The sequence below is a fragment of the Microchirus variegatus genome, assembly GCF_963457635.1.
Source record: "Microchirus variegatus genome assembly, chromosome: 10".
Taxonomy (NCBI): Eukaryota; Metazoa; Chordata; class Actinopteri; order Pleuronectiformes; family Soleidae; genus Microchirus; species Microchirus variegatus.
The window spans coordinates 20,344,401-20,371,163 of NC_139811.1; the positions used below are offsets into that span (position 1 = coordinate 20,344,401).

At 41.1% G+C, this 26,763-nt stretch overlaps 2 protein-coding genes across 2 annotated transcripts in view; both read right to left on the reverse strand.

The window, feature by feature from the left end:
* The window catches only part of mrc2 (mannose receptor, C-type 2), a gene marked incomplete at its 5' end in the record, with an annotated part of 30,584 nt that extends 23,765 nt beyond the window's left edge, over positions 1-6,819 (reverse strand). Inside the window, 2 exons of the mRNA XM_083895869.1 lie at positions 549-953; positions 6,693-6,819. Coding sequence (XP_083751995.1) covers positions 549-953; positions 6,693-6,819 — 532 coding nt within the window. The remainder of the gene's footprint in view (positions 1-548; positions 954-6,692) is intronic.
* A 7,977-nt stretch (positions 6,820-14,796) lies between these two features.
* Positions 14,797-26,539, reverse strand: tlk2 (tousled-like kinase 2). The gene is made up of 21 exons (XM_083896319.1): positions 26,060-26,539; positions 24,880-24,962; positions 23,362-23,439; positions 23,186-23,255; positions 23,058-23,101; positions 22,803-22,901; positions 22,207-22,308; positions 22,000-22,092; positions 21,691-21,801; positions 21,414-21,550; positions 20,995-21,147; positions 20,830-20,896; positions 20,606-20,703; positions 20,414-20,495; positions 19,937-20,028; positions 19,759-19,848; positions 19,488-19,657; positions 18,656-18,794; positions 16,784-16,895; positions 16,501-16,608; positions 14,797-15,961 (listed from the first exon to the last, which is right to left on the reverse strand). Exons 2-21 carry the CDS (start codon positions 24,958-24,960, stop codon positions 15,788-15,790), a joined length of 2,100 nt encoding a protein of 699 aa, XP_083752445.1. The 5' UTR covers positions 24,961-24,962; positions 26,060-26,539; the 3' UTR covers positions 14,797-15,787.
* Between the last annotated feature and the right edge of the window lie 224 nt (positions 26,540-26,763).

Below are 26,763 nucleotides of genomic sequence, written 5' to 3' on the forward strand. Positions count from 1 at the left end.
TAACAATCCTAAAAAAGTGGGTTAATCTCCAACAATTACCAGGGAAATGTCTAAAATATCAATATTTAACGGAGGAGTCTGGTGTATTTAGCCACAGCCCTGCTGATGATGAGCGGCATCAAAAACCCTGTTGCTGCATTTCAGTCCAGTGACTGAGTCTGTGCTCCGGTCATGGAGGAAGCACTGAACAAATAGCTTTAATTAACACTGAAAACAACTGCTTTACAAGTCACTCGTCACTCGTTTGTGTGTGTGTGTGTGTCGGTGTAAAACAAAGTCACGCCGTTTCATGTTGAGTTACTATTTTGTCGTGGAAAACCTCAATCGTGCCGTGTCGAGGCGAGTCGAGTTGAAGTGAGCTGGGATCATAGGAGGAAAAGGAGCTTTCTATTCCCTTTGGGAAATATTCAAAATTAATGTTAAGTGCTTATATGTTTACTGCATTTCCTTTTACTAAAGGGTGGATTAATGGCTTGAAATTTTAAAATATCTCAGTGAGTCAGAAACTCTTTGTATTATAGATGTTGTAAGTCTCTGATTTTGCTTACCTCCATTTACTTTAGTACACAGGTCCTGTAAACCACCATGCAGAGTCCATTTCAGCTTAGAGGGAAGGGAGGATGAAGAGGAGTTCAAAATTGATGGTGAGGGCAGATAGTTGTTGAGGTTGTCCAGCATCTGGCCACAGTTCCAGGTCCAGCGTATTCTGGGGGGCTCACGGTCACAGGTGTACACACCGAGAGGAGACTTGTCTGTGGTGGAGGTGAAATTACCAGTGGTCACGCCCAGACACAGCGATGAGCCCAGGTTGAAGAGGCGTCCCCGGGTCACCCATTTCCAGCGCTGGTTGTCTTCCTCACAGGACTTGGACAGGACAAGGGAGTGATCCCGCACCCCCAGGCAGCCCTGGGCGCCCTCATGGAAGAACGCAAAGTCATCGGAGTCCAGCGGCGCTGTGCAGAGAGAGAGAGGGGAAACAGTGGCATAAGTCGATAATAGTGATGAAAACAGAGTCCAGTGTTAACACCTCGTGTGACAAGGGGTCAGGGAACGGATCGATATCTCGTTTGCTGGCTGTTGTGTCGGGTTAGCTCGACTCTGGTGTCTCCCCGCTTAATAAACATTAGCATCACAAATCCTCTAATAATCCTGTACATATGACAGAGTTCTCCACAGGATGTAATTGAAATGACACGCTATACAGCCGCTAAAAGTGGTTGCACATGTTTTTAATGCAAGGTTGGACTTTTTCACTATGAGCCACATGTCAAGAATTCACCTCATCCCCCACGTTTAACCTGAAATAGCCTCTGTTCTTGTGGAGGGCAGCAGTTAGTGGATAAATACATGATGAAATGTATGTCATAATGGGAACATGTAGAGTGACTTGTACATACATTTAACAGCATGCAACTTGATGTTAACAGGTCTGAATTTGATTAATTTGTTGAGTGTTATGATCCTCAGGGGGAAAATGGGAATCTGGTTCCAGTCTGCAGATTTCTCTCAACTGCACACTGATGTCTTTATAGACATTACTGCAGTTTAATCCTCTAAGGAGCAATATAGACAAGCATGGTGTTACCGACGGAGCCTGACAGTATTCTCATACATGTTACCAACATCCAAAATAAAGAAAATGTTAAGAAAAAACAAAGAGTTAGTGAAAAAAGAAACAGAAAAAGTGGTGAACTTAACAAATCCATGGCAATGGCTGAACGCCAGATGCAGTGACTGGGAATTTCGGGAACAAAACCCAACACCCTTTCTCCCCCCAAAAAATGTGTTTTTCTTTCTCTGGTGTTTTTCTTGAACGATTTAGAAATTGGTATCTACAAAAAAGCTGGCTGTACTGGTGTGTGGTAGTGAGTGTGAGTGAGGATGGGAGAAAATAAAGACGTGTGGGAGTGAATCTAAATTAAAACGTACTAAAAAAAAAAACTATTAGCATAGAGCTCACAGACAATCCTACTCGGCCAGCTCCTGTGAGAGGCCAGGAAGTGGGGTAGGTGAGAAAGATCACTGTGCGTTCGGTTAAAAAACACAACTCGTGGGTATTTCAGTCCACTGAGGCCAGGTCTGAGGCAATCCCTCATTTCCTCACTCTCTGCTAAAACACTCCAACCTCCTGTGCTGCTTTTATGGACACTGAGACAATAGAGTCTCATCAAAAGCCCTTTAAAACCCCCCCCTGTAATCTGGCGGAGGCGACGGACACGCCCCTCTTCTCACACTCTGTGGTTGAGCTTCTCTAAAACAGTGTTAGCTCATTTTGGCTGAGCGGCAAACGCAGTAACAGCCTCGTGGCAGAGCGGCTCAGAGTAGGTTTTTGAAGTAGTGTATTATATTGAGTATAATCAGACATAATCACCACCCTGTTCTTTTTATAAAGCTGTTCATCTCTCACTTACAGGCAGCTGTGGGCCTTGTTTACTGCCAAGTTTGTTGTGTGAATCTTGAAAGATTCTCTCACAGGGACATCAATACTTTTATAGACGGCTGCAAAAAGAACAATCCGCACAGATCTCAGTCGCTCCCGGGGACGAGACTTTGTTTCCACGAGGCTGTTATACTAGTCACTTCTATTAATGCAGCATAATCCAGAGCAGGACAAAATGTGGATTAAAAAAAAAGAAGCAGTGACCTGTTTCTGTGGAAATTCAAGTCTGGTGAATCCATTGAGTCAGACTTCTGCCAGATCAATACCTCCTCAAGTTTTCTCCAAACTCACTGCAAGTACAACCACTCCATTACCCTGATATTCACTTCAAATGTTGGAAAAGAGAGAAACAGCTTATATTCCTGTAGTCCAGGGGCTCTTAAAAAACAATGCAAATTTAGTTTACTATCACAGGGCACAAAGAAAACAAACAAGTTGTCTGATAACCTGATGAATTAGCTAATTCTATCTGAGGCCCTCAGTAGAGATTACATAAACCCTCAGTATTCTCCTTTATTCTAATTTGCCTCTTGTCTCTGTCACAACAATCTCAGCTCAGTCTGAATATCCGGCACAAGTCAATTAAGTTTTCAGTTTCAGAAAATAGGTCACAGAGTCTGCGTTTGACACCCAAACCAAAAAAAAACAACAACAACAAAAAAACAGCATTACATCACTATTTGAATATAAGCTATAGGTGACAATATGAGAGTTTCCTGGCAAACGCTCTCAGAACCACTTGACAACCTGAGGATTACGTTCCAGACAGCAAAGAATCAGATTGAAAAGGGACTTTTAATTCCACTCTGCGAGGAGGACATGATGGGATGTTTCATGTGGAAAAGAGAGAAAAAAAACTCTCAGCGAGAGAGAGCGAGAGTGCAGAATTCCAGATTAACTTTAAGCCACTGAGCTCTGTGGAAGCTAAGCCACAACAGCTCTCCTGCTGTGATCTCATCCTCTTTTTTGCCCTGTCACCCCCACTGAGGACAGTTTCCTGCTGAAGAGAGAGAGAAGGAGGCTGAAAGAAACCTGTGGCCAAGAACAACCAGTAGAACCTGCCAAGAGAGGCAGATATTCCCAGAACTTCCACCTCCTCAACACAGTCATCTGCTGGATCCGGAATCAGGACAAGACTTTGGACGGTGGATGACTAATCAATAACATGTTTTCTGTTGAGTGGCTGAGAGTGACTCAATACTGCTGATGATTACACTTCTATATCTAATCTAAGAATCGAATCTGAAGCAGGATTTTCCATGAAATTTCATGATGTAAAACAAAAAAAAAAGAAACTGGTGAGTGTGATGAAATGGCAACCAACAAATAAGACCGGAAATTCCAGCCCTCTGTGTTTGTGTCTTTGGTGTTTTATGGTGGTCTGGCCTCTGAAGCAACCCAAACTGTGGATAAGTTTTACCTCATCCAAGAGGCATGGGAGAGGAGGGAGACGAGAAGGAGGCAGCGATGAGAGGAAAGGGCATATTTGCATTTTGCAGCTACACTCAGAAACTGACTGAACTGGAACCTTAGGGGAAGTGCAAATCAAATTTAGAAAGCAGCGAGCGAGAAGAAGTGCACGCAGCGTCGTAACTTTCCATCACTCCCACACGTGCACAGTATAACGGCGATAACGACAGCGCAGGTTTGTACACGCAGTTCATAAGAAGAGGCAACACTCCATCGAAGCAGTGGGAAAAAGAATCCACGTCTGGCCACTGTTGAGCTGGGCAAGTGTTATAACAGTAAAACTTCTCCGGAACAGTCAGACGGACAATTATCAAGTTACATAACACATCATTATTCAATTGATTTTTGCTTATTAGTGAAAGCTGAAGAAACCACGCAATTCAATGTGGTTTTTAAACGTTTGTTTACGAGCAGGAAAGTAAACAGATGTGCTGATGTGCAAACATTATGTCAGAGATACGGAACCTCTCTTCCATTACGTTTCAAATAGATGACAAAAGTTAGTGTTTTATTGTCCATCCCTGCAGGGCGTCCCAACAACACAACAGATGTGGAGCTGTGGAGACTCGATGTCACCACAGCAGTCTTTCATTTTGTACTCATGCCTGAATAAATTGAATCCGACTGCTCGTCATGAACCAGGACGAAATATCCTGGGTGTCATAACTGACAATACATGTTCCTGAGAATCATTTTTGTTTCATATTACAGGAAAGTTCATGACAGAACACTGAGCTGCTGCTGCTGCTGCTGCTGATGTTTCACTTTTAAACTCTTGGGTGGGTGGAAAAATTACAATAAAGAGTTCACATGGCAACTGCACAGAGACAACACGTCACTGATTATGATCAGTTTGGAGAAAAAAAAAGCAACTTCAGAAACTTTCAGGGGACTCTGATGGCAGACATTTAAAAAAAATAAAAAATGGACAATTGTTCCTCTAAGCAAACAGCATTGGATTATGAAGGGTCTAATCTGTTACCTTGAAGGCTGAGAGTGAAAATCTGCATAAATCCAGCTATAATCAAACTTTAATAAGGTCAAACATTAAAATAGCTGCAAGTGCCAAATATGACGATACCAGACAATTCAGTACGGTGGCTTTAAAAGTTAGAAAAACATCACTGTCTGTATGATTACTGTCTGTGCCTCGGTATATTTTACAGTATTTATTCCTGACCAGATTAATGTTGTGGACAGATTTGAGTATATCTTAAAGATATACTTACTTTTGAAAGACTGACTGGTGTAAAAAAACAGGTATAGATTTAATGATGTGGCAGATCAGTGTATTCTTATTTTGAATTTCAGATACGTGTTCCACTTTATATTCCCAGTCACTCAGAGAGCAGTCGGGAGAATCACTGACAGGAGAGTGAAGTTGGTAGAATTTTTGACTTCCAGGTGACAAAGCTCTGACATCAGACTGGAGAACAACAATGTGGAATAATTGAACTCTGTCTCACCACACACAACCTGTCATTTTTCATTTTCAATATCTGTCACATCTGTGCAATTACACTCTATATTTCATACTTCAAGATGCACATTTTCCTTTGCTCTATTTGCATGGGATGTTTTTAATCATGTCTTGTTGTGCTATATGTCTTTTTTATTTTGTTTCTTTTACTAGTGTTTTTATTTTTAACTGAACAACTAATTTTCCCTTGAGGAACAATAAATCTCTTAACGGAACAAATTTAAATCCCTGGAATACACCTGTGACACTCTTAATGTATTTTTTTTTCCAATTATATTTTACTTTGATATTCTTGCATATTCTTATATTTTAATTCTTATACCAGCTCTTGACTTTTTAGAACAATAAAGTCTTATCTCATATGAAGTGGGTTTAAAACCAACATTTTCTCGATTAATCAATAAGTTGTTTTGTCCATTAAAATGTCAGAAAATGTTGAAAGATTTTGATTTGTGTTTACCAAACCTCCCAAAATGATGTCTTGTTTTTGTCCTCCATCCAATTTGGATCAGTTTTAATGATTTCTTTGTTCTATGAAGTGAATAAACCAACTAATATTTACATTTAAAGATGCTGAAAAGCTTGTTTTTATGATTAGAACAACACTCAAACTGATCAATCGATGACATAAATAGTTATAGATTCATTGTTGCAGCCCTAACTCAATTTCAACCTAATTTCAGTTCGTCTCATCTTTAGCAGTGGACATAGTTCGGAGTTGTTTGTACCCACTCAGAGATCACATGTATGGTGAGTGTAGTGGACTGAACGTGTTAATTGCAGCCTGTAACAGGATGTAAAGGTCACATCTGCCCTCAGGTTGTCTAGTGAAGCGTCATTACACGCTACTTTTACAATGTAGCCTTTAGCATGAAAAAAAAATCACACAAAAAATTCAACCCCCACACAACTTAAAAAACTAGAACAATGAATTGGATCGCGCGCGTTGATTTGTGCGTTTTTAGAGCAAAATCGGGAAAAAAGGAGAAACTACAGTATGAGCCTGCAGAGCTCGTTCCCTCCTCCCCTTCTTCTTCTTCTTCTTCTTCTTCTTCTTCTTCTTCACATCTGTTTCCACTCACTGCTCGGACTTTTGGTTCGTGGCATACCAAAGCACCAAAGCCGGAATACGCAGAAAACAGATTTGAGTCATTTGCGTTCTAAAGCGGTTTTTGTGGACTGTAATTCGTTGCCAAAACAAAACAAAAAGAAAAAAAGAAACGGACATGCACATTAGCTTCAGTGCCTGCCCGGTTACTTAAATCGACTTTTGCATGAATGAAATGAAGAGAGAGTTCTCACCAGAAACGCTCCTCTGCAGTCCCACACTGAGCAATAATAAATATAAAGTGCATCTGTAGAATAAAAGTTGCCGGATTGTCCATGTTCCTCCTGGTCTGTTGTGTCGTGGACGCTCGGTGTCTTGCATGCTCACAAACTAGGCTACAACACGCGCACAGACACGCACTCCACTCACACACGTAAACACACACACACAGACACACACTCTCCCCCTCTCTCTCTCTCTCTCTCTCACACACACACACACACTCAAACACAGCAGGAAAGGAGGAGGAGGAGAAAAGTGAAGCCGGAGAAACAACTGAGCGAGTGTTTTACTTTGAAGGCGGATGAGACAGAGCTGCTGCACAGTTGCTTTTGACCGCTAGAGTCTGACTCCGAGTCAGATGAATGGAGCAGCGTCACCACTGTGTGTGTGTGCGTGTGTGTGTGTGTGTCGGTCAGTGTTTGTATGGTGTCCAACATAAGGCCCGAGGACCCCCACAGGCCTGTATTGCTCATTACATTTACATAATATAGCACAGACATATTATTGTGTTAGTCCAACAAAATCCAGACTAAGGGTGAATGAAATATAATAATAAAATAATAATCGTGACTTAAATGTGTTCTTCTTCTTCTTTTTTGGAGTTGACAGACTGGACGCAGCTTTCGCGTTATTCTGCCCCCCGCAGTCTGAAGACGTATCTGCATTTAAGGGGTGTCCCATTTCTAAGTGACAAAATAACCCTCAACACTTGGTTTTGAGGGCCAGTTAAGATAAGGGTTGAGCTTGAGGGTTAAGATTGAGGGTTAAGATAGGAATTGGAATTGGCCCTAAAGGCCACATTATACTTCTCCGACTGCCTAATACGTTATCCGTCTGCGTCACCACGTAGACCACTCGAGCCTTTATACTTCTGCGTCGTGGTGATGGATAGGCGCTGCAATTTCCCGCCCGATCAGTAGGGGTCGCTGCGCAAGGTTGTTGTGCTTTTGGCTACAGTGAGCAATGGCATCCAAGGGAGAAAGACTGTTTTTGTTGAAACAGTGGCCGTTTGTCACTTTTCTGTGTCCCGGAACGCAGTTTTAAGATAATTTGAGGCGAGAAATTGGCCATTTAGAGTCTAAACATGTGCTGTGTGTGTATAGATATGACGTATTTATAGTTCGGCAGCGACGAAGTCGACGGTATTCAGCTCCGCCCTCTGTGGACGCTCGGTGCTCACTGTGAGCTGGCACAGAGCAGCTTCGCTTGGCCTGTCCTGAGGACCGATCGCAGACACTTAAAAAATATTCCGTGCAGCCGGAGACTCTGCGCAGGCTACGCAGAGTCCTCTGCGTCGACGCAGAACCTGTTGTAGAGTCTCTGCGTCGACGCAGAGGACTCTGCGTAGCCTGCGCAGAGCACTTTACGCAGGAGTATAAATTGGGCTTAAGGCTCCGTCCCAATACCTCCCCCTTAAAATGTCCCCTTGGTTTTGAGTGCCCTCAACCATAAATTCTCCTGAGGGAAGTGGTATTGGGACACCACTACATACTGCAATGTACTCCACTGCAAATTAGCGTAGTGAACGTAACGAACGTGCTAAACTACGTCACATGTTGACAATTCTACCAGTGGAGCGTGCTACAATATTCATTCAGAAAAAATGCAGGCAGAACATTGCAGTTTTTCTCCGTCAACGCCGGTTTTTCTCCGTCCTCGTAAACGATGTATCGCGAATGTGATTGAAATCTGACACGTCCAGGGTATTTGTGTTCAGGTGAACGCCGGTACACACATCCAAAACACTGACAAAACTACCCAGATGTAGCAGAGCTGGCTGACGGCTGTTTGCCGGGTGCTTCAAGAACATTTGCCCATCATGCAGCTCTGTGTGGCGGGCGTGCTCTTTCGGAGCGCTCGGCAGGTAGCCCCTCGCTAGCTAGTTTGCTAGCTGCTTTCATAAATCGTCACTTATTTTCTGAGATTAGTTTTCAAAGCTCAACCTTTAGATGTATATCAAACCAACATATTCCAACACAATTTGACATTGTAACGTGCTTATTTGCAAAAATATATTACAATGAAAATGTTCCTCGGCAGATGTGGCCGCCATCTTCGTTGAAAAATATCAGTCGGCTTTCTGAATTCGCAAAGCATCATGGGTAATTTCATCTTAGACTTCTTTTTAAGCCCGCATCAGAGCTCACTTCGTTTTGAGGGTGGATTATAAGGGGGAAATCGCATTTCCCCTTGCTCCTCCCTCACGTGAACGTGCACAATGTAGGGTTAGGGGAAAAATGTAGGGTTAGGGGAGGTATTGGGACAGGGCCTTAAAAAAAATATATATATTTATATTAAATGTATGCAAACATGTTGTGGCGCTTTTCTATGGAATTAGATTTGTGTCACTTTTCACAAAGCAAGCAACACTTTATGAATTGAGCAAATATCAATTAGAGCTAAAAAAAATGCATTGATTATTAATCGATTACTAAATGAATCGTCAACTGTTTTGATAACACTGGGTTACAAGGGGTTATAAGAACCATTTTGCACCGCTGAATCCAAACACATCCATTGTTCTCAATCAGGTTTTTATGCTGATTTGATTTTGAAAAAATCCGATCTTCTGACTAAATTGATTACATTTAGCCCAAGATTTATCCTGGCCACCAAGTTTAATACCAAAATAAGCATGGTAAGCACACTTTATGGAACTTGTAACTAGATTCCTGTTAGGAACAATGGTGTATTCACCGCAGATGTAGCAGAATACGGCAGGCTTATTTTTGCAAGATCTTCTAGTTGAAGCAATTTCATTCACTTTTAATATAAAAATCATCATATCATCATCACATGACATATGAAAATACCCATACATACAACAAAACGTAAAAAAAATAATGATGTAGCTTTGTTCAGAAAGTTGACCTGATTGAGCAAAACCAATGTGATTTTTTGGATTCAGCAAAATGATCCTAAATCAGCTATACATATTATAAATAATACATTTGGGGTTGACCAGTGTAATCAATTAATGGGTTTGAAGCTTTCATCATTATTATAACAAGATTCTTATTGTTTCAGCTTCTTAAATGGGAATATGTTCTGGTTTCTTTGCTCCATATAACAAAGAAATCATTAAAACTCAATCCTTTTGGTTTGTGAACAAAACAAGACATTTGAGAACATCATCATTTCCAGGTTTGACAAACACTGATCGACATTGTTTAGCATTTTGACTTTTTATGGACTTTTTTTTTTTTTAAAGCTCCCATAGAGTGCTCCTATGGCACATATATGTGAGTTATGAAGGTCTTCTTACATACATTAACTTGTTTTTATGGTCAAAAACCTCCTAGTTGCTGTAATTGAGCCAATAGGAATCTCTCCTCACTGAAGCTCCCGTCAGCCGTGTTGTTTCAGACATAAATCTCACCCCCAACAGACAGAGTGTTTTGTGATTGGCCAGCCAGCGTAGAGCCTTCCCAACTGTCTTGTGATTGGCCAATACTTGCAAGTGACGTAATCAGCACACCAGCTCTCAGAAGCACAGCTCCCCCCTCTGGAACTCTGGATGTACTGCTACTCATTATCAAATCCTTGTTTTAACAGTGTTTAAAAATGGCGTAGCCACCACTCCCCGCCGCAGTCCCTTTTACGACTTTGACTCAGTCAGACCCAGAGTCAGAAGACACTGTCGTGAGTGAAACAGCTCCACAACGGACGTTATTCTTCTACGGTACAATGTACGCAACCGGATGTGCCCGGACCAGGAGGATCCACTATTCAGGAGAAATGCTGTTTATGTAACTGGACCGGATTTTTTCAGAGATCTTGCTGAGCCGGAGATTACAATACATCAAAGCGTTCTCAGCAGTGACTGAACTGTTTGTTTCGAACCTTCAGGGCTTCATAAACGAGGTAATGACGCAGATACACACTAAAAAAACAAACTGCTTGTTATTTGCGCCATTCTGACCATGGGCGGGTTTTAGGAAGCTGTTTTGGAGCAACAGCTTATAATCTGACAAAGGTTAGATACTTACAATTATTTTGTTGGATGTCGAGAGGGACCAAGTTCCAGACGGACAGCGACTCCAAGCCTGTGACGACTTCCGGTCCATTGAGCTGGTCCAATCAGCAGGCAGCTTCCAAAGCCCCGCCCATGGTCAGAATTGCAAACAAAATTAGTCGGCGCAAACAAAATTACGATCATTGCAAACAAAAAGTGCATTTTTCAAAGAAATAAAATACAAAATTTTAAATTATTAAATCGATATTTTATTGGCAATTTGTGACCTTTGATTTTGTGGTGAAGTGTTCGCTTCTTAAAAATATTGACGCAAATCTAATTCCATGCTTATTCAACTTTACAGTTCCAGCACGACTCGATTCCATTAAAGTTTGGTATCGTTTTCCATTACTATACAGTTGTACCTCCTCAACACAAGCCGAGTCATCATAGCACAGCTGCATGGAACTGCTGTGACGTCGTTTTACACGTGAAACACATTTGTTGTACGCTTTACAAGTGTTGTACACTTGTAAAGCAGTAGTTTTCGGTGTGCTGAATCATTAGAATCAGTTCATGAAAAAGATTAGTTCAAGACGGGAGCACAGAATCCATCCGACACAGTCACTGAGCTGAAAAGAGCAGAACGGGCAGAGGCGTAGCTTGTGGAAACAGGCAAGGCAGGCAACTGCTTGGGGCCCCCGAGCCGAGAGGGGGGCCCCGACACTCGGAGCTTGAGGGCTGTTTTTACAGAAATGTGCAGTGACCAGCCGCCTCCCCATCCTTCTAAAAAACAATGGCCGATTTCCAATGACATCTCAGTAGGAAACCTCCCTAAAGGGGCTCCACAACACATTAACCTGTGTTAGTTATTGTTCTGCAAGTTGGAAAATGAAGAGGATTATTTACAGTGTAATGCATCTTTTTACTTAATTTATATGTTTTCTTCAGTTATTTACAATATTTTATTGTTCTATATATTTATATTGTTTTATAAGGTGGGCTCTTTACAGTGTAATGTATGTTTTTACTAAGTTTATATAGTTTTTTAAAGCTATTTATTTATATTTTCACATACTTTTTAATAACAAGGTTTTACCATGTTATTTCATTAATTTCGGAACAAAATAATGTTTTGAACTCATACATATGTCTTTGGTGTCGGATTATTTATAACATAATGGCGATGAACACTGGTTGGATATTTGCTTAGGGCCCCTACAGACTCTAGGATCGCCTCCGAGAACGGGTTGTGATTTGGCTCACGATCGCCGCCTTTCAGCAGTGCATTTTTTTTTGATTCCCGTGTCAGACGCCGTGCTCTTGACTCTTCCACTGACGACACTCTCTGACCAATCGGTCGTCTGAGGGTCGAATACGTTTTAGTATCGGCAGAGGAGGATGACAACAGAAATTTGCAACAAATTCAACCTTCAGGCATTTTTTTATGTGCCACTTCCGAATGTAGACTAAAGGTACTCATAAGTCATGTTTTTTTTTATATATAGGATCTTAAAATTATTGGACCATGATTTGAGCCAAAGTCCTTTAAAGCAGACAGTTGAGACAAATAACACATTTAAAAGAGCGTCATTCAGTAATACAGCATCAGGGTTAAAAACAAGATTGACTAAAGCTTGTTTAGAAGGAAGGTTCATCAGTGATAAAATATCGGCAGAGGAGTGGGACGTGAATTATATGAATGTTAGATGTGTCATAAAAAATGATTGACGTGTAAATGTTTCGTCTATAATTCCATGTATTTTTGACAAATGTGTTTTTTGTGTGAGCGATTGTGGACATGTGCATTGAAATGAAGTTTTTTTGTACAAGTTCTATGGTGACAAATACATTACAGTGTTTGCCTCATCAGAGAGTTTTGGTTTCTACATGCCCTGGTTGTAGTTTTGGATTTTTGCTTGAGGTGCTCCAGTATTTCAGCGAGCAGAAACATGTGATTGATATGTAACTAGTAGTACTACATTTTAACATAATGTTATATATGTAAACAATGCACAGTTTTCATTGTCCAGCGAGGAGTGGAATTGCCAAAAGCCAGCTGTAGCGGTCTTAAGTACAACAAAAAAACAGTGTCAAAAATACAGTTTATAATATTTCCATATTGGCAGTTCATATTTTATATATCAATACTATTTATTAGGTTCTTGCCAAAGTCTGGTGTTACTTTTTGCATGTTTTATAGAAAGACTACAGAGGCAATTCTGACAAACCTCTTTGAGCAGCAAGACATCATTAAGATGAGGATCATGGCTGACCTATCTGCTTGCTACAGACACTCTAGAGTGTAAAGATACACAGACACATTCAATGCACGCCAACAACAGTGATCACGGTAATCCACTCATAGCCACTCTCTCTCTCTCACCTTTGTCTGCTGTGCTCTGTGAATGTCTCTCCAGCCAGGTGTTGAAGTCTGTCTCAAGAACATCATTCAGTAATCACGTGCAGAAGACATGAATGGGCGACAATGACCTAAAAAAAAAAAAAAAAGGCAGAACAATGGTACAAACACACACATGCATATACTGTTCTCAGCTCTTACTGGGTTGATTAAACCACTCTGTGCTGTTATTTACTGAAGAATAAAACACAACTGAAAAACAACACGTCACATTTTACAGGCAGTTTCCATCAGTGAGGTTCAGCTCTTGGTTTTAGGCCAAGGACAAACAAAACTGTTAGTTCTATATTTCAAATATCGTATATATTGTATATATACACACTTTAAGATAAGGTTGTAAGTTTTCAGCACTACACCTTTGGTTTACCAAGTTCTTTTTGTGTATATTATTTTGTCAATTGAACATGAACCAAATAAGAATATCATCACTATATACACTGCCTGGCCACAACAAAATTTGCCAGCTGGATTTATCTAAGCAAATCGGTAAGGGGTTGCTACAGTTGGTCAGGTCTAGGTCCAGCAACATTATGTGCCCAAAGAATGAGGTCAGCTGACTCCCCGTATACTGAATGACCAGATTATTCCATCAACTGATTTTTTTCTTCACTGATGGCACGGGCATATTCCAAGATGACAATGCCAGGATTCGTTGGGATCAAATTGTGAAAGAGGGGTTCAGGGAGCATGATTTTCACACATGGATTGGCCACCAGTGTCCAGAACTTAACCCCATTGATAATCTTTGGGATGTGCTGGAGAAAGCTTAGCGCAGTGGTTCGACTCTCCCATCATCAACACAAGATCTTGGTGAAAAATGAATGCACCACTGGACAGAAATAAATCTTGTGACATTGCAGAAGCTTATCCAAACAATGCCATAGCGAATGAGTGCCATAATCAAAGCTAAAGGCAGTCCAACTTAATATGTGACCCTTTTTTTAGGTGGCAATTTCTTTTTGGCTAGGCAGTGTATATATATGCTTGCATCTTAGATTAGTCTTCTTAGAGTAGTTTTAATTTCAATATAAAACCTTGCAATCAAAGTTTATGGGGGAGTGAGGGCCAATTCAGTACTGCCTTCAGGCTTACTTTGATTTCTTTTTTACCACGACACCCCCCCAATACTTGACAACTGTCACTCGGTGAGTTTCCATCAGCCTGTTTATAAGAGCATTTTCAGTTTGAGAAGGGAAACAGGGAAAAACAGAAAAAGTATTGAAAGATTGCTTTTAGGTCTTTAAGCTTGAAGGAGGTGGAGAAACGGTGGATCGAGCAGGCGAGAGGAAAAATACATGGACTGATGAGAAAACCATAACATACCTCGACAGAAATTCAGTTTTTTGCCAGATTATTTACAGAGCCGGCTACAGCCAATGTGACGTTACAACAGAGATGCACAGTCGTATTTTCTTGACCCATTTATCCACTTGACAGATATCAAAACTGAATTCTGAACATACACTCTTAACAGGATCCTTTTTTTCCACTTGGCATGGCTTGAATGCAAGGCTTCACTTGAATATAGCTTTGAAATATAATCTGTCAAACCAAATCTGTGCTGGAAGACGATAAACAGAAACTACACACATAACACTCATGAATATGCCGTCAGCTGTGTTGAAAACAGATGATAGTAAACGCAGAACAACAAACACATTTTAACCAATAGTATTTAATGGTTTATGCAACGGTCTGCTAAGGCCCATTCTCCCCCCACAGCACTATAAGGTAAACCAGTCCCCTTGCATTTTATTGGCCAAAAATAAATTCAAAACGTATCTAAATAAATATGTGTTTATGGTAAGGGGATGTCGATAACAGCTGTAATTAAAAGGCAACTTGCTAAACAACAGTTTCCAACAGTAAAACTGGTTAACATTGAAACATGTTTTTTAAATGAGAGGTCGTTCCTCAACAGCTTCCACTTCATATCATGTAACACAGTTCTAAAACCATTCATTATAAAAACTGAGGTGGAACACTGCCACCAACTGGAAGTTCTAAGCTTTGGTCACAGGAGTTTGACGAGGAGATGAGAGGGAGGGGCGTAGAGGGGATAGTAGCTTCTGTCCCTCCTCGTCACAAATTATCTGGGTGTGGAATTTAAGTGGGGCAGAGGATCCCAGAAACGGCAGAGTTGGATGAAATAGAGCCAAAGATATTTAACGGCAGGCCAGACTTGTTCTCTCAGTTTGTTTTAGGGGGATGAGAAGAAACACCCTGTTAGAATTTGAGGAGTTCAGCCTACCTCCAACCAGAGTGGCACATGCATGGGTTCATGTCTGTGAGTGTGTATGGGTTATGAGGCCTTTCCTCAGTCCTTTTCATCTGGCCAAGCTGAAGCACTTCAATACTTCTTTTAGTTTTCTTTTTTTTAAGCAGAAAAGAAAAATCCAAATCACAGAACCCCACTTTTAACCGACTTAGAGCCAAAAAACCTCGCCCCTTGCTGTGCGAGTCATCCAGGGCTTTGACCCCCAGATCAATGCCATTGCTTTTGCAAAAGGAGGACAAGTAGGTAGGGGTGGATGGACATGATGTGGATGAAAGGTGACACACGTCTCCCTTTCCAACCCATCTATGACTTCTCACGCACCCCTTGCTCTCACATTTGACCTCTTTTCTTGGACTCTTCGTGGTCTTAGCACTGGCCTTCTCCGCTCTTTCCAATGGTTCAGCCACTCAGTTCAGTTCGAGGCGCTGCTGTTGGGGGAGCTGGATGTGGAGGCCACCGCCATGCCCAAGGTGCCAGAGGAGGCCACTGACTTGCGGATGTGTGGCATGAGGAAGAGGTCACTGGCCAGCTGGTGCACATCAATACGGTCCTCCTTACGATAAACTAAACAGCGCCTTATAAAGGCCTGGAGGGAGATAGAAAAAAGAAAGATTGGAATGATTCAGACACAGTTTTCCATTTCAAAATTCCTTACTTTTCCTGTCAATATTAAACATCTGAATACCAATTGTTAGATGCTTATTACGTAAATAAATGTTCATTCTTCATAAAGCCAGCCCGCTGAAAACTTGCGTTGACCCATGACACTGTCACTGCAGACAATAGGCTGACTCGACGACACGTATGAAAAAAAAAAAGAGAATCGCAGACGCACAGCGAACAGTAACCATGCCAACACCATTGCACATCCAGCATGATTAGTTTCATATAATCTACAGATAGGCTATGTTGTGTAATATATATTTTATTTTAGAAATTGAGATAATAGTCTAGAAACAACACAAACATTTTTCCATACTCTTTTCCTTTTTTCCATACTTATCCAGACCTGGAAATGACTGGAAATAAAATTTTACTAAATTATAAAATTATACATACTGCATAGGAACCCTGCACAAAGAACAGATACAAATGGATTAATAGTGATTTGAGGGATTCCAGTACCTTAGCTTCAGGTGTGACTACTGGTTTAGGAGGAAACTGCACATCTGTTGCCTTCAGTATGGTGTTTTCCTGCAGGATGTCCTGCTGTGACTGGTTATGTCCAAAAGGCTAGAAAGCAAAGAGAATATGTTAAAGAAACATGTAGACAAGACAATGGAAATAAAATTGTGATTAGGAACTAATAATTTACAATAATTTTGCATTATGTTCAGTATTTTATTTTTTTTCTTTATAGCAATAACATACAACATAAGAAATCAATAATGTCTTGTGACTCTCCTACCTTTCGGCCATACAAACACTGGTAGAAAATGACTCCCACAGACCAAACATCCACCTTGTTGGAGATCTTGGGTGGTTCCTTCCCAACTACAAAGCACTCAGGGGGCAGATACCTAAAGAAGACAGAACCATCCATGTTAATTTCAGACCTTAAAATCCTGCCCAGTTTCAATGTACATTTTGAAGTCATGACATGAAAAGCATGTGAGAATTGGTTTCCCAACATAAGCACATTTCTTGAGAAATGTCTTTGCTCAGACAGCATAGACAGAGTTTAATATCCATCAAATAAATAGAAGTTGAAGCCCTGGATATGTATAGAGACATTCCCCTAATAACTACTATGAGAAAAACAATGACTAATGCTTTCAGCTGCTACCAGTTGACACCAACAGGTGGAGTTTTTAATGCTGCTATAATCCACGAACAGAACATTACTGTCAGCAATTTCGACAAAGAACTTGCTGAACATATTTTATAAATGTACCTTTGGCAAAATATCTGATGCTCTACGAGAGCATTCATATATGACTACTTGCAAGTTCTCTACATCATGTGAAATGAAAATTACAATAAGTTTCTGCCTGATGCAATTAAATCCAAAAGTATGCAACTGCTGGGCCTAGAGTGACGCTTCTGGCAAAACTAGACAATATCCAGTGTCCTGTCAGACTCAGTGACCATACAGGACACTGCTCTAAAGGCCGAGTGTCAAAACCTCCAGCACACTTTTCTTTTCCAGTTCCACAAACTAGTGTAGCAAGTGAAAGTTTCTCAGTTTGATAATTCAGCACAAATTGCATCTTTCTCAGATTTTCTTCACTGTATTGCTCTCGGGGTGCATATTTCTTTTTGCAATTTAGGGCCTGTCCACACAGAAACAAGTATAGGTGAATAAGCATGTTTTTTTGTCATCACATTGGGGTTTCGTCCTCATGGAAACAGCATTTTGGGTGGGAAAAACCTCTGCCCTCGCATTTTCGTGTCGACAACATATATGAAAAACAATGATATCATAGCACCTCTTTGCCAGCGTTGTCGTCACCATCCTCTTGTCTTTGGACAATGTTTAGAAGTGTTGCCAACTACTTTCAACGAAAACTAGCTCAAAAAGATACTAGATATCACTATCACATCCTGTCCTCAGTGACTTCAGACATAAGAGTCAAGGAAAAATAAGTGTTGAAGATTAACAGTGAGGCTGAATCGTACAATAAGGGGAGTAGACAACAGAACCTATTTTCACACACACTATTTTTACTTCAATGAACTATGCAGATTAGTGATTGTTCCACATGTCTGTGACTCCGTGCTCTCCGTAGACCAACCCAATTGCAGTAAATAGAGCTGGACGAAATTCACTCGTGCGGCAGAACTGGTTATTTGTTTCTCTGAAAGTAATTTGGAGTTATGCTAGAAAGACGCTGGGTGTCTGTAAATGGCAACACTAGTTTTGCTAGTGTTGCCATTTGCTTTCTGATAACTTTTATTGTTTCTTTTCTTTCCACTGGCTTGGTTAATTTTGTCTCAGTTTCTGTGATTGTATACAAATTGCCACCGACAAGCCTGACATATGTACTACAGTGGTTTTAGTCACTTTAGAGGGTTTCGTGTGGATGGAGAGATTTCCTGAAAAGAGCAGCATTCTGGCTGCTTTTTTTATACAAAATGCCTCTGCATAGAGGATTACGACTCCTAATGGACTATGGTGGGTGAAAGCACTCAAGCACACTCAAACTCATCAGCACTGACTATCTGACAAATGTGACTCTTGAGGACTAAGGTTCAGTGGTAAAAATGAAAAGCATGATTTATTATAACACAGGTGATGACACTCCTGCAGCAGTTGAGGATCCTCTTCTGTACAACTTACCAGTATGTCCCTGCTCCCTGTGATGTGAGTTCCATCCCATCCACAGAGTTGTAGCTGTCATCATCCATGATTTTTGACAGTCCAAAGTCTGTAATCTTGATCTCACCACACGCAGTACCGTTCACCAGGAGGATGTTGCCTGAACACAATGAAAAAAATTGTTATTTGTTAGCATAATTGATATATTTATTTATCCCCCATGGGTAATTATTTCTCTGCATTTAACCCATCCTCTATTAGGAACCTTCCTAGACTTGCTCAGGGTTACCCCAGCTTGGATGACTCACACAGCCCTTAGCCCCCAGCCTGGTGGGGACTTGAACTGGCAACCCTCCCGTTTTAAGCCAAGTTCCATTTCCACTCGGCCATGGGCTTCCCAAAAGAGGAATACTTCATATTCATATTTTGAGTCAGATATGACAACTATATTAAGAGGTCTGTTAAAGGTAAAGTATCTGTTTCCTCTTATAAACATGTCCAAAACATTTACAAGGAGGATGTTGTCCAGGCAACCGGATTAGAGGTCAAACCATGTTAAAGTACACAAAACATACAATGTGGTTTTTCTTCATGGTCAACAGAAACTGCCCATCTTTTTCCAAGTAGTTAAAATTAATAATTTATTGCTAATTTTATCAAAACAAACATGTATTGTCTCTTCAGCTGCTAATTAGTAACGAGTTTAGGGTAATATGGTCTGCCAATGGCTCATGTTGTTAATTTAAGGGACAGTTATATTAATACTATAAGTATTGTAAAGTAAGAAGATGCATAGTAATTTAATGCCATTGTAAATAAAACAAGCAACAGTCACTGAGGAGTGTAAACACACCAGGTTTAAGGTCATAGTGGATAATGGGTGGTCTGATCTCATTGAGGTACTTGAGGGCGTTAACAATCTGCATGATGATGGAGCGGCCTTCTTTCTCTGACATGAGCTTGTGCTGCTTCAGGTAGAAGTCCAAGTCGTTGCCCTCACAGTACTCCAAGACGGTGCAGAACCTGTTCCACAATGGGAGGAATAAAAGTTCAACATACTGAAAAATCTGTTCTCGTTGGAAATAAACACAATTTCTATTCAAATAAAAAAGCAAATAACTTACGAGTCAGTGTCAAGTGAAAAGTAGTCGTAGAGTTTAACTATTCGTGGGTGGTCCAGCTCTTTATGGATTCTATATTCTCTACACGCATGTCTGAAACAAAGATTTCCAACATTTACACCATTCATTATAAATGTGGACAGTAAATATGTCTTTACACTGATGTAAATTGAACACTCACTTGTGGTAATTTTCCTTCTTCTCGTCCCTCCAGTTCTTGTTTAATTGGTGGATTTTGACCGCAACATACCTTTGCTCTGTTAGGTCAAAAGCCTGTCAAATAAATTCCTCCCATTAGTTTGAAGTTTCATTCGACAGGTCTTCTTTATACTCGCGTCAAATGGGTGTGTTCTTTTGGCATATTTTCACAGGTACACCAGATTCTTGGAACATTACCCATCTTGCAAACTAGGACAATCCTAATCTAATGAAATGTGCATTTTCAAATGTTTTCTGAAGAATGCGACAGTGCTATGCCAAATAATGCTAATACCAGTTTATGAAATCATAAGACACTATTTAAGCAGCATAAAGCATGTTAAGTTGTTCTACTGCGTCAAATAAACATTATTGACATAATATATAATGCCTAAGTAGCAACACTACATTCGCTATAAAATGTTTTTTAATCCTAAGTAAAAGATGTCATTGCTCTTACCTTGTAAACTTCACTAAAACCTCCCCGCCCAAGTAAATGAAGTAGCAGGTATCTGTCATTTAGCGTAGGGTGATCTTTAAATCTGTACAAAGTGAAACAAAACAACATAAGCTCAGGAATTAAATGGAGCACAGGAATATATCAGTAGTGGACAGGGTAACTTGGAAAGAGTGATAAGAGAGGAAATCATACTGGGAATTATCCTCATTGTGGATCCTTTTCAATTCACGAATGTGTAGATTTCGCACTCGCTCCAACCGCTCCAGCTCCGCCTGAATCTCAGCCTCCTCCTGCAAGGAAAAACAAGATTTAGAAGAAAAAAAATCAAGCAGTGCAAGTAAGACAATAACTAATTCAGAGAGATCAGAGAAGGTATTTTGAAACTCAAGTCCTGACACAAATTTACTGAGCATTACCTTCTTAAGATGGCCTAGTCTTAGTTTAAAGATTTCTTCTTGCTCGTGGTACTCTGCCTGTGATAACCTGCAAGAACACACAAGTTCAAACACAAATAGACTGGATAACAATGGGTATAAAACATTTTTAGTAAATAAATAAAAAGATTTAATAAAGCATATTACGCTTCGCTTTCTGTTCCATTGGTCTTGCTTTTTCGTTTGTTTTGCTCCAGGCTCGGCGGTGGAGTCTGGGCCATGGAGGGTGGCTTTCGTTTGGCCAATAGCTTCCTCTGCCTTTCGATGTCTTCTCGCTGGGAGTTGATTCTTTCTTGTTGTCTAGAAAACACAATTCACGATTCACAAGTGTGAACCATACATTCAATTCACTTTCTCCATTTGTGTTAAATATAAAGTAAGCTCTGTGGCTCCTTGGAGGTTTCTTTATCTCTTACGAGAATACAGTGCTCTCATGGTAGGCTATCTTTCTTTATAATTGACATAAACACATTTTATGTATAACCCATGGGGTACATAGAGTGCTAGGTTTTCATTTTGCCTGTTGAATAATATAAATACAGGAACAAAGTAAGAAAGATTCTCACTTGATGAGGTTTTGGAAGGCATATCCATCTGTCCACTGCTCAGTAAAAGACGCTCCATGTCTCACTGTAGTAAAGTGGCCCAGCCGAAGTCTGTCCTGCATGCTTTTGTCCCGACATGCCATCTTCTCTTGCTTGGACTTAAGGAGAAACAGAAATGCAGAGGTGTCAAAACGGATTTCATGTGGATTAAATTAGGGCTTATAAAACTAGCCCACAATGAGCCAATCACTGTGGTAACCAATAACTCATAAACCAGAGTACTCATCAGAGAACATACTTTCTCAATCAGCAGCTTCTTAGACATGGTGACACATTTATTTAAGCGTTCCTTGTATCGTTCCAGCATCCTCTGTTGTTCATCTATCTGTCTCCTAAGATCACAGTTTGCCTGAAGCAAAAAAGATTAAAAACAAGCAGGAAAAGGGTCAGGTTAAAAAAGTAGCAAAACATTATCTTGTTAATACAAATACAGATAGAGGGAAGGTTTCAACTTTTACATTGGTGAAAAATCAGGACAAAGTACACAAAATGTTCACAATTCAAAGTGTAGAGTAGAGTAACAGATAAAATGTAATGAGAGTCGTACCCGAAGTAAATCGTCTATTCGTCCCTCCTTCTTCTCCAGGTCAGAGTTCTTGTTGTTCTCCATTGCTGTTAGTTTTTCTATAGTAAGGTCAGACTACAGGACAAATCGAGCACAGAATTGTTTGTTAATGGTGCATCTTTCTGAATCAGTGACAAATGTGGTGCTGGTTCATATACCAATCTTCAAGTCTGAGAGTATGTAAAGTACCTGTGTCGCTTTGTGGAAAACATGAAGAGGAGCCGGTTTCAGTGAACACGATGAGTGCTCCGTGTTGGCTGAGCTGACAGAGGAGGGACTTCCTTGCTGCACCTGGGAAGTAAGACACATTCACTCAGTAAAAATTTGAACTTACTAAGACGTTGAGTTTTACTCAATACAAAACACGAGCTTAGCTTGGCACAGGTAATATGTATGAAATATCACAACTAAATTAACACATTAGGTGTTTTATGGGCACATAAAAACAACTAAATAAATACATTTTACAAGTGCTGAGTTTAATAATAGAAGTCTCCAAATACAAAAAAAGACTCAAACACCAAAATCTATGTGCAACTGCTTCATCAAATCCTCTTACTGTATGTGAGTGGTTGGTGGTTCTATAATACTGTGTTTGCCTACATGAAGGCGTTCTTTGATGATGATGGTGAATTAAAACGTGCTTTGATTCTGAATATTACTACAAAACTCATTCATCCCCACCTTTAACTAGTGTTAATAAAAGGCAAAGAAGAGAAAATGACAGAAAAGGCTGTGGGAAGATTGAGAAGAAAACAGGAGACACATAGAGCAAACATGCTCACCGTGACAGGGGGGTTGGATAGGGAGTGTTGTGGGGAAGAGCGGACCACTGGTGGGATTCCCCTGGCAGGGCTGGTACCAGGACCACTACCTCCCGCAAACTGACAGACATGTAAAGAAAGAAGAAAAGGAAAGATGTTCAGTGGAAGAGCCGAGATGGCTAAAATGAGGGATCAGAAAGTATGAGAAATGAATACTAACACACTTGAAATTCCATGTGCTCTGCTACATGCAAAGATAAAAAAAAAGCCACTTACCTCAAAATAATCACTAATTTTATGCCCTCTTGGTCCTGCTTTGCCTGGAAGAGAGAGACAGGGAGTTCAGATAGATTGTGACAGTTGGGATGCATGAATGGAGCATCACAGTAGAGGGTCAAACCTACCTTGGCTGCTGTCAAAGTGGTCTGCTTTCCGTTTTCTCACCCTCTGGTCATTTGCTTTCTTCTCTGGCGTCTGTCAGTAAAGCAGTGAGAATCAACCAAGTGCAAAAAAAAAAGGTAAGACAGAGAGACAATTGGGATTTACGAACAAAGTATGTTGATATGTAATGCAGACCAACCTCTAGCTCTTTGTCACTGAGTGAGCCCACACTGCATAGACTCTGATTGGATGACTCATTTTGATTCTGACCAGAGCCCTGTTAAAATGAGGTTAAATCACATGAAAATAAAGCATGAATAAAAATATACAAAATAGTATGTTGACATTCATCTGAATTTTCGAAAGTCTCCATGTATATGTATTATGTGTGAATGTAATTAGAGGGCAAACAAGCCAAAAACAGGTGACCAACGAAGGTAAGAGAAGAGCTAAATAACACCACCATCATCACCATCAAATCGGGGCCTGCATCAGACTTAATGCTGGTTTCCCAAGTGATGTCTGTCAGTCAAGTGAATAACATCAGAATTCAACAGGCACTGTCCAATCATGAAGAGATACTTAGTCATTCAGAGCACACGAGAGCTCTCCCTCACTGAAGCCTCCTAAAATGGCTGAACATTAGGCATGCTGCCGGGGATGTACTCCTCCGTCTGTCACCTTTATATAATGTTATAAATTTTTCCCCCGTTCTTCTCAGTCTAAACCATTCTTTACCCCTCTCTCTGGAAAACGCCAGTGAGAGATGCTCTGCTTGATTTAAGAATGACTGCTTGCAGTGCAACCCGTAAGCCCAATCTTTGCTCTCTGATATCAAACATTTTCAAAAGAGAAATTCACTTTCCAATAATTTGAGTAGGCCCTCATTGTTCCATTACCAAAAAGGTGTTAGCCATTTGTCACCAAAGGATGACAATGTTCTTTTCTTTGATGCCAACTCAGCGATGTCAGAGAAAGCAGTAGCGAAAAAATGGCTACTCAAGGTCAAGACAAAATACTAAGCTGCTCTGTGACACTGCAGGGCTTTAAGACCACCAAACGACACATCATCCTTCTTAATTTTTGACACACATCTCCCTCAATCACCACACATAGCATCTCTTGCCATACAGGGTTGCTATGGCATGATGCTTTAGTGAGAGCTGCCATTTTCTCTGCGGCAGCAGCCATGCCATGCTCTGGGCTCAGCTCTGCCTATGGCTGGCACAGGGCCCACTCCTGGCGCTGATACTCGCTCCCTAACTGTTCCAAGATCACCTTCCACAAAGAACGCTCGATCCAAAGAAACATGCAATAGGGTGGTAGGCTAAATGCTGCCTCCACTCTCACCTGGTCAACTACTTTTTGCATTCCTCCTGTAACTTCACTCATCCTCCTCCCCCAACCACCCCTGTCCCGACTGTGGCCTTTTTGGCAGGCGCTGCCACTTGCATATACAACCACTACATCATGAGCCAGGGAGAGATGCCATATCACACCAGCCAAAAAACACACACAGCTCAACCTTCTCCAGAGACAGACAAAGAAAAGGAGAGGGGCCAAGCTCGTCAGGGCCAAACAACAGAACGATACTGGGGCAGAGTGAGACAAAGAAGAGATTCACTAATATGTGTTAAGAGAATATGTCATTTTAAGCACTTTGACAGGAGTTCATTTGCCCCTGCTCCATCTATGCGACATCTGCTGTAACACAAACCTTAGCCACACCAACTCCAGTGAAGCGAGCCTCCAACAGCTCTTGCCGTCGGGGGTCCAGGCTATGCAGTTCTTCCATCATGGCTGCAGAGACAAGAGCACAGATTAAGGAAGTGCCGTGAGGTCTAATACGTTCAAATGGGAGTGACAGATCACCATTTCAAAAGGCATCGGTTGTGATGAGTCATGGTTGTTTTTAGCTATATGGATGTGGAAAATTCCTGTTCTGAGTCATCAATAAACCTGACAATGATGTTTCCACTATCATGAGTGTTAAGTAAGCACCAGCCCTGTAATTTGAGCATTCTGTTAAATACCTGAAGCAAAATAAACAATCATGACTGAAATATATCAGGTATAACTTATGTATCAAAGGCATAGGACAGACGTGAGGTGTCACTGCCTGGAAAATTATAACTTCATGTGATAACGCCCTGGGAATATGGGCATAAGTTACATGGCGTTTGAGTTGTGAAAGGTCACTAACAGAGGGGTTGCCAAGTACAATCACAGCCATGGAAAGGGCCACAACAGACAATAAGTGACCGGCTTGCTTGCTTGTGCAAAGGTTAACGTTTAAGTTTCACGCCCCGCACAGACAGCTGTATCTTATGCCTGTATTCATTGGAAATGGCAAATGTAACCCATGGCTTGTATGGCCATTTGGTGGAATAAGATCGCACCAACATTCGTGCATTACTAATTCGGGAAAGGTTATGCTGGTTTGGCTAACCTAACAATGACCAGCAGAATGATTTATAAGATCAGCACCAGAGAATGATAAGCGAGGTAGCTAGGTCACACGTAAGCTAACAAGGCTACCGCTGTTCATTGGGAGCTAACGCTGAACGTTAGCTTGTAGCATAATGTATGTAATATATGTTTTCACCCTCAAGTAAGATGGGGCAAGTATTATAATTCAGTTGACACAACAGTAGATTTCTGGTTAGATAACCAACTCCCAAAACAATGCACCACAACTCCACTCCGCATTAGCAAATTATTTTACAAACACATAAAATAGCATACAATGCTAGTTAGCCAACAAGGTAGCGTTGGTTCGCCTGTCAAAAAGAAGCATCTCTTTACTTGTGTGTTGTCAGGTGGTCGGGCCATGACGCCCGCACATACTCAACAAATACGAAATATTCTTTTGTTCGACACCTTAACGAGATACTCACTGTGGTTTGAGATTTTCTCGGTCCTGCAGAGGGCCCGCTGATAACACTAAAACCGTCCCCGTTGTCTCTACAGTATTCGGCAGACCCTCCCAGGCTAGGCCGCATTCACAGCCGCGTCCCTCGCGTGTTGGTGGTCCGCGATGGAGACGGGGAGTGCGCCGTGTGGTTCACGGTAGACTCAGTGGATTCCCTCGCAGGCCTCGACGACTTCGGGTATCCCAAACCCGCCTTTCTGTTCTCCTTAGGCGGGGATGCCCATTACATCCCTCTCCCCGAGGACCATACCGTGCCTTTGTCGTTTGTCTACCTTCCACACAATGGCGACCCTCGAGATTCTGCGTTTTTCACCAGGTATTAATAATATCTTAAAGCCAGGATTATAGTTACCCCCTATTCCTTATTTTCTCCCCCGGTGGTGAGATGAATTTCGGGTCCTGGCTTTTCAGGTCGATGAAAACAAAAGTTCTGTTCCAGTCGCCTTCCTCACTGCAGGGGAGAAACCGATCCTGTTTCGGAAGTTGTGCGGTTGCGATCCGTTTCAGATGAATCCGGATCGATTCGGTTCTCGTGTTTTTGCAATGTAAACAATAATCGGTAAAATCTCACATTTTCTCGTGAGATTGTTCAAAGTATTTTCACCTTCGGTTCATTCGACGCCTGCCCCAAATCTCTTGTCTGGACCAATGGAAAATCTCTCTGTACAC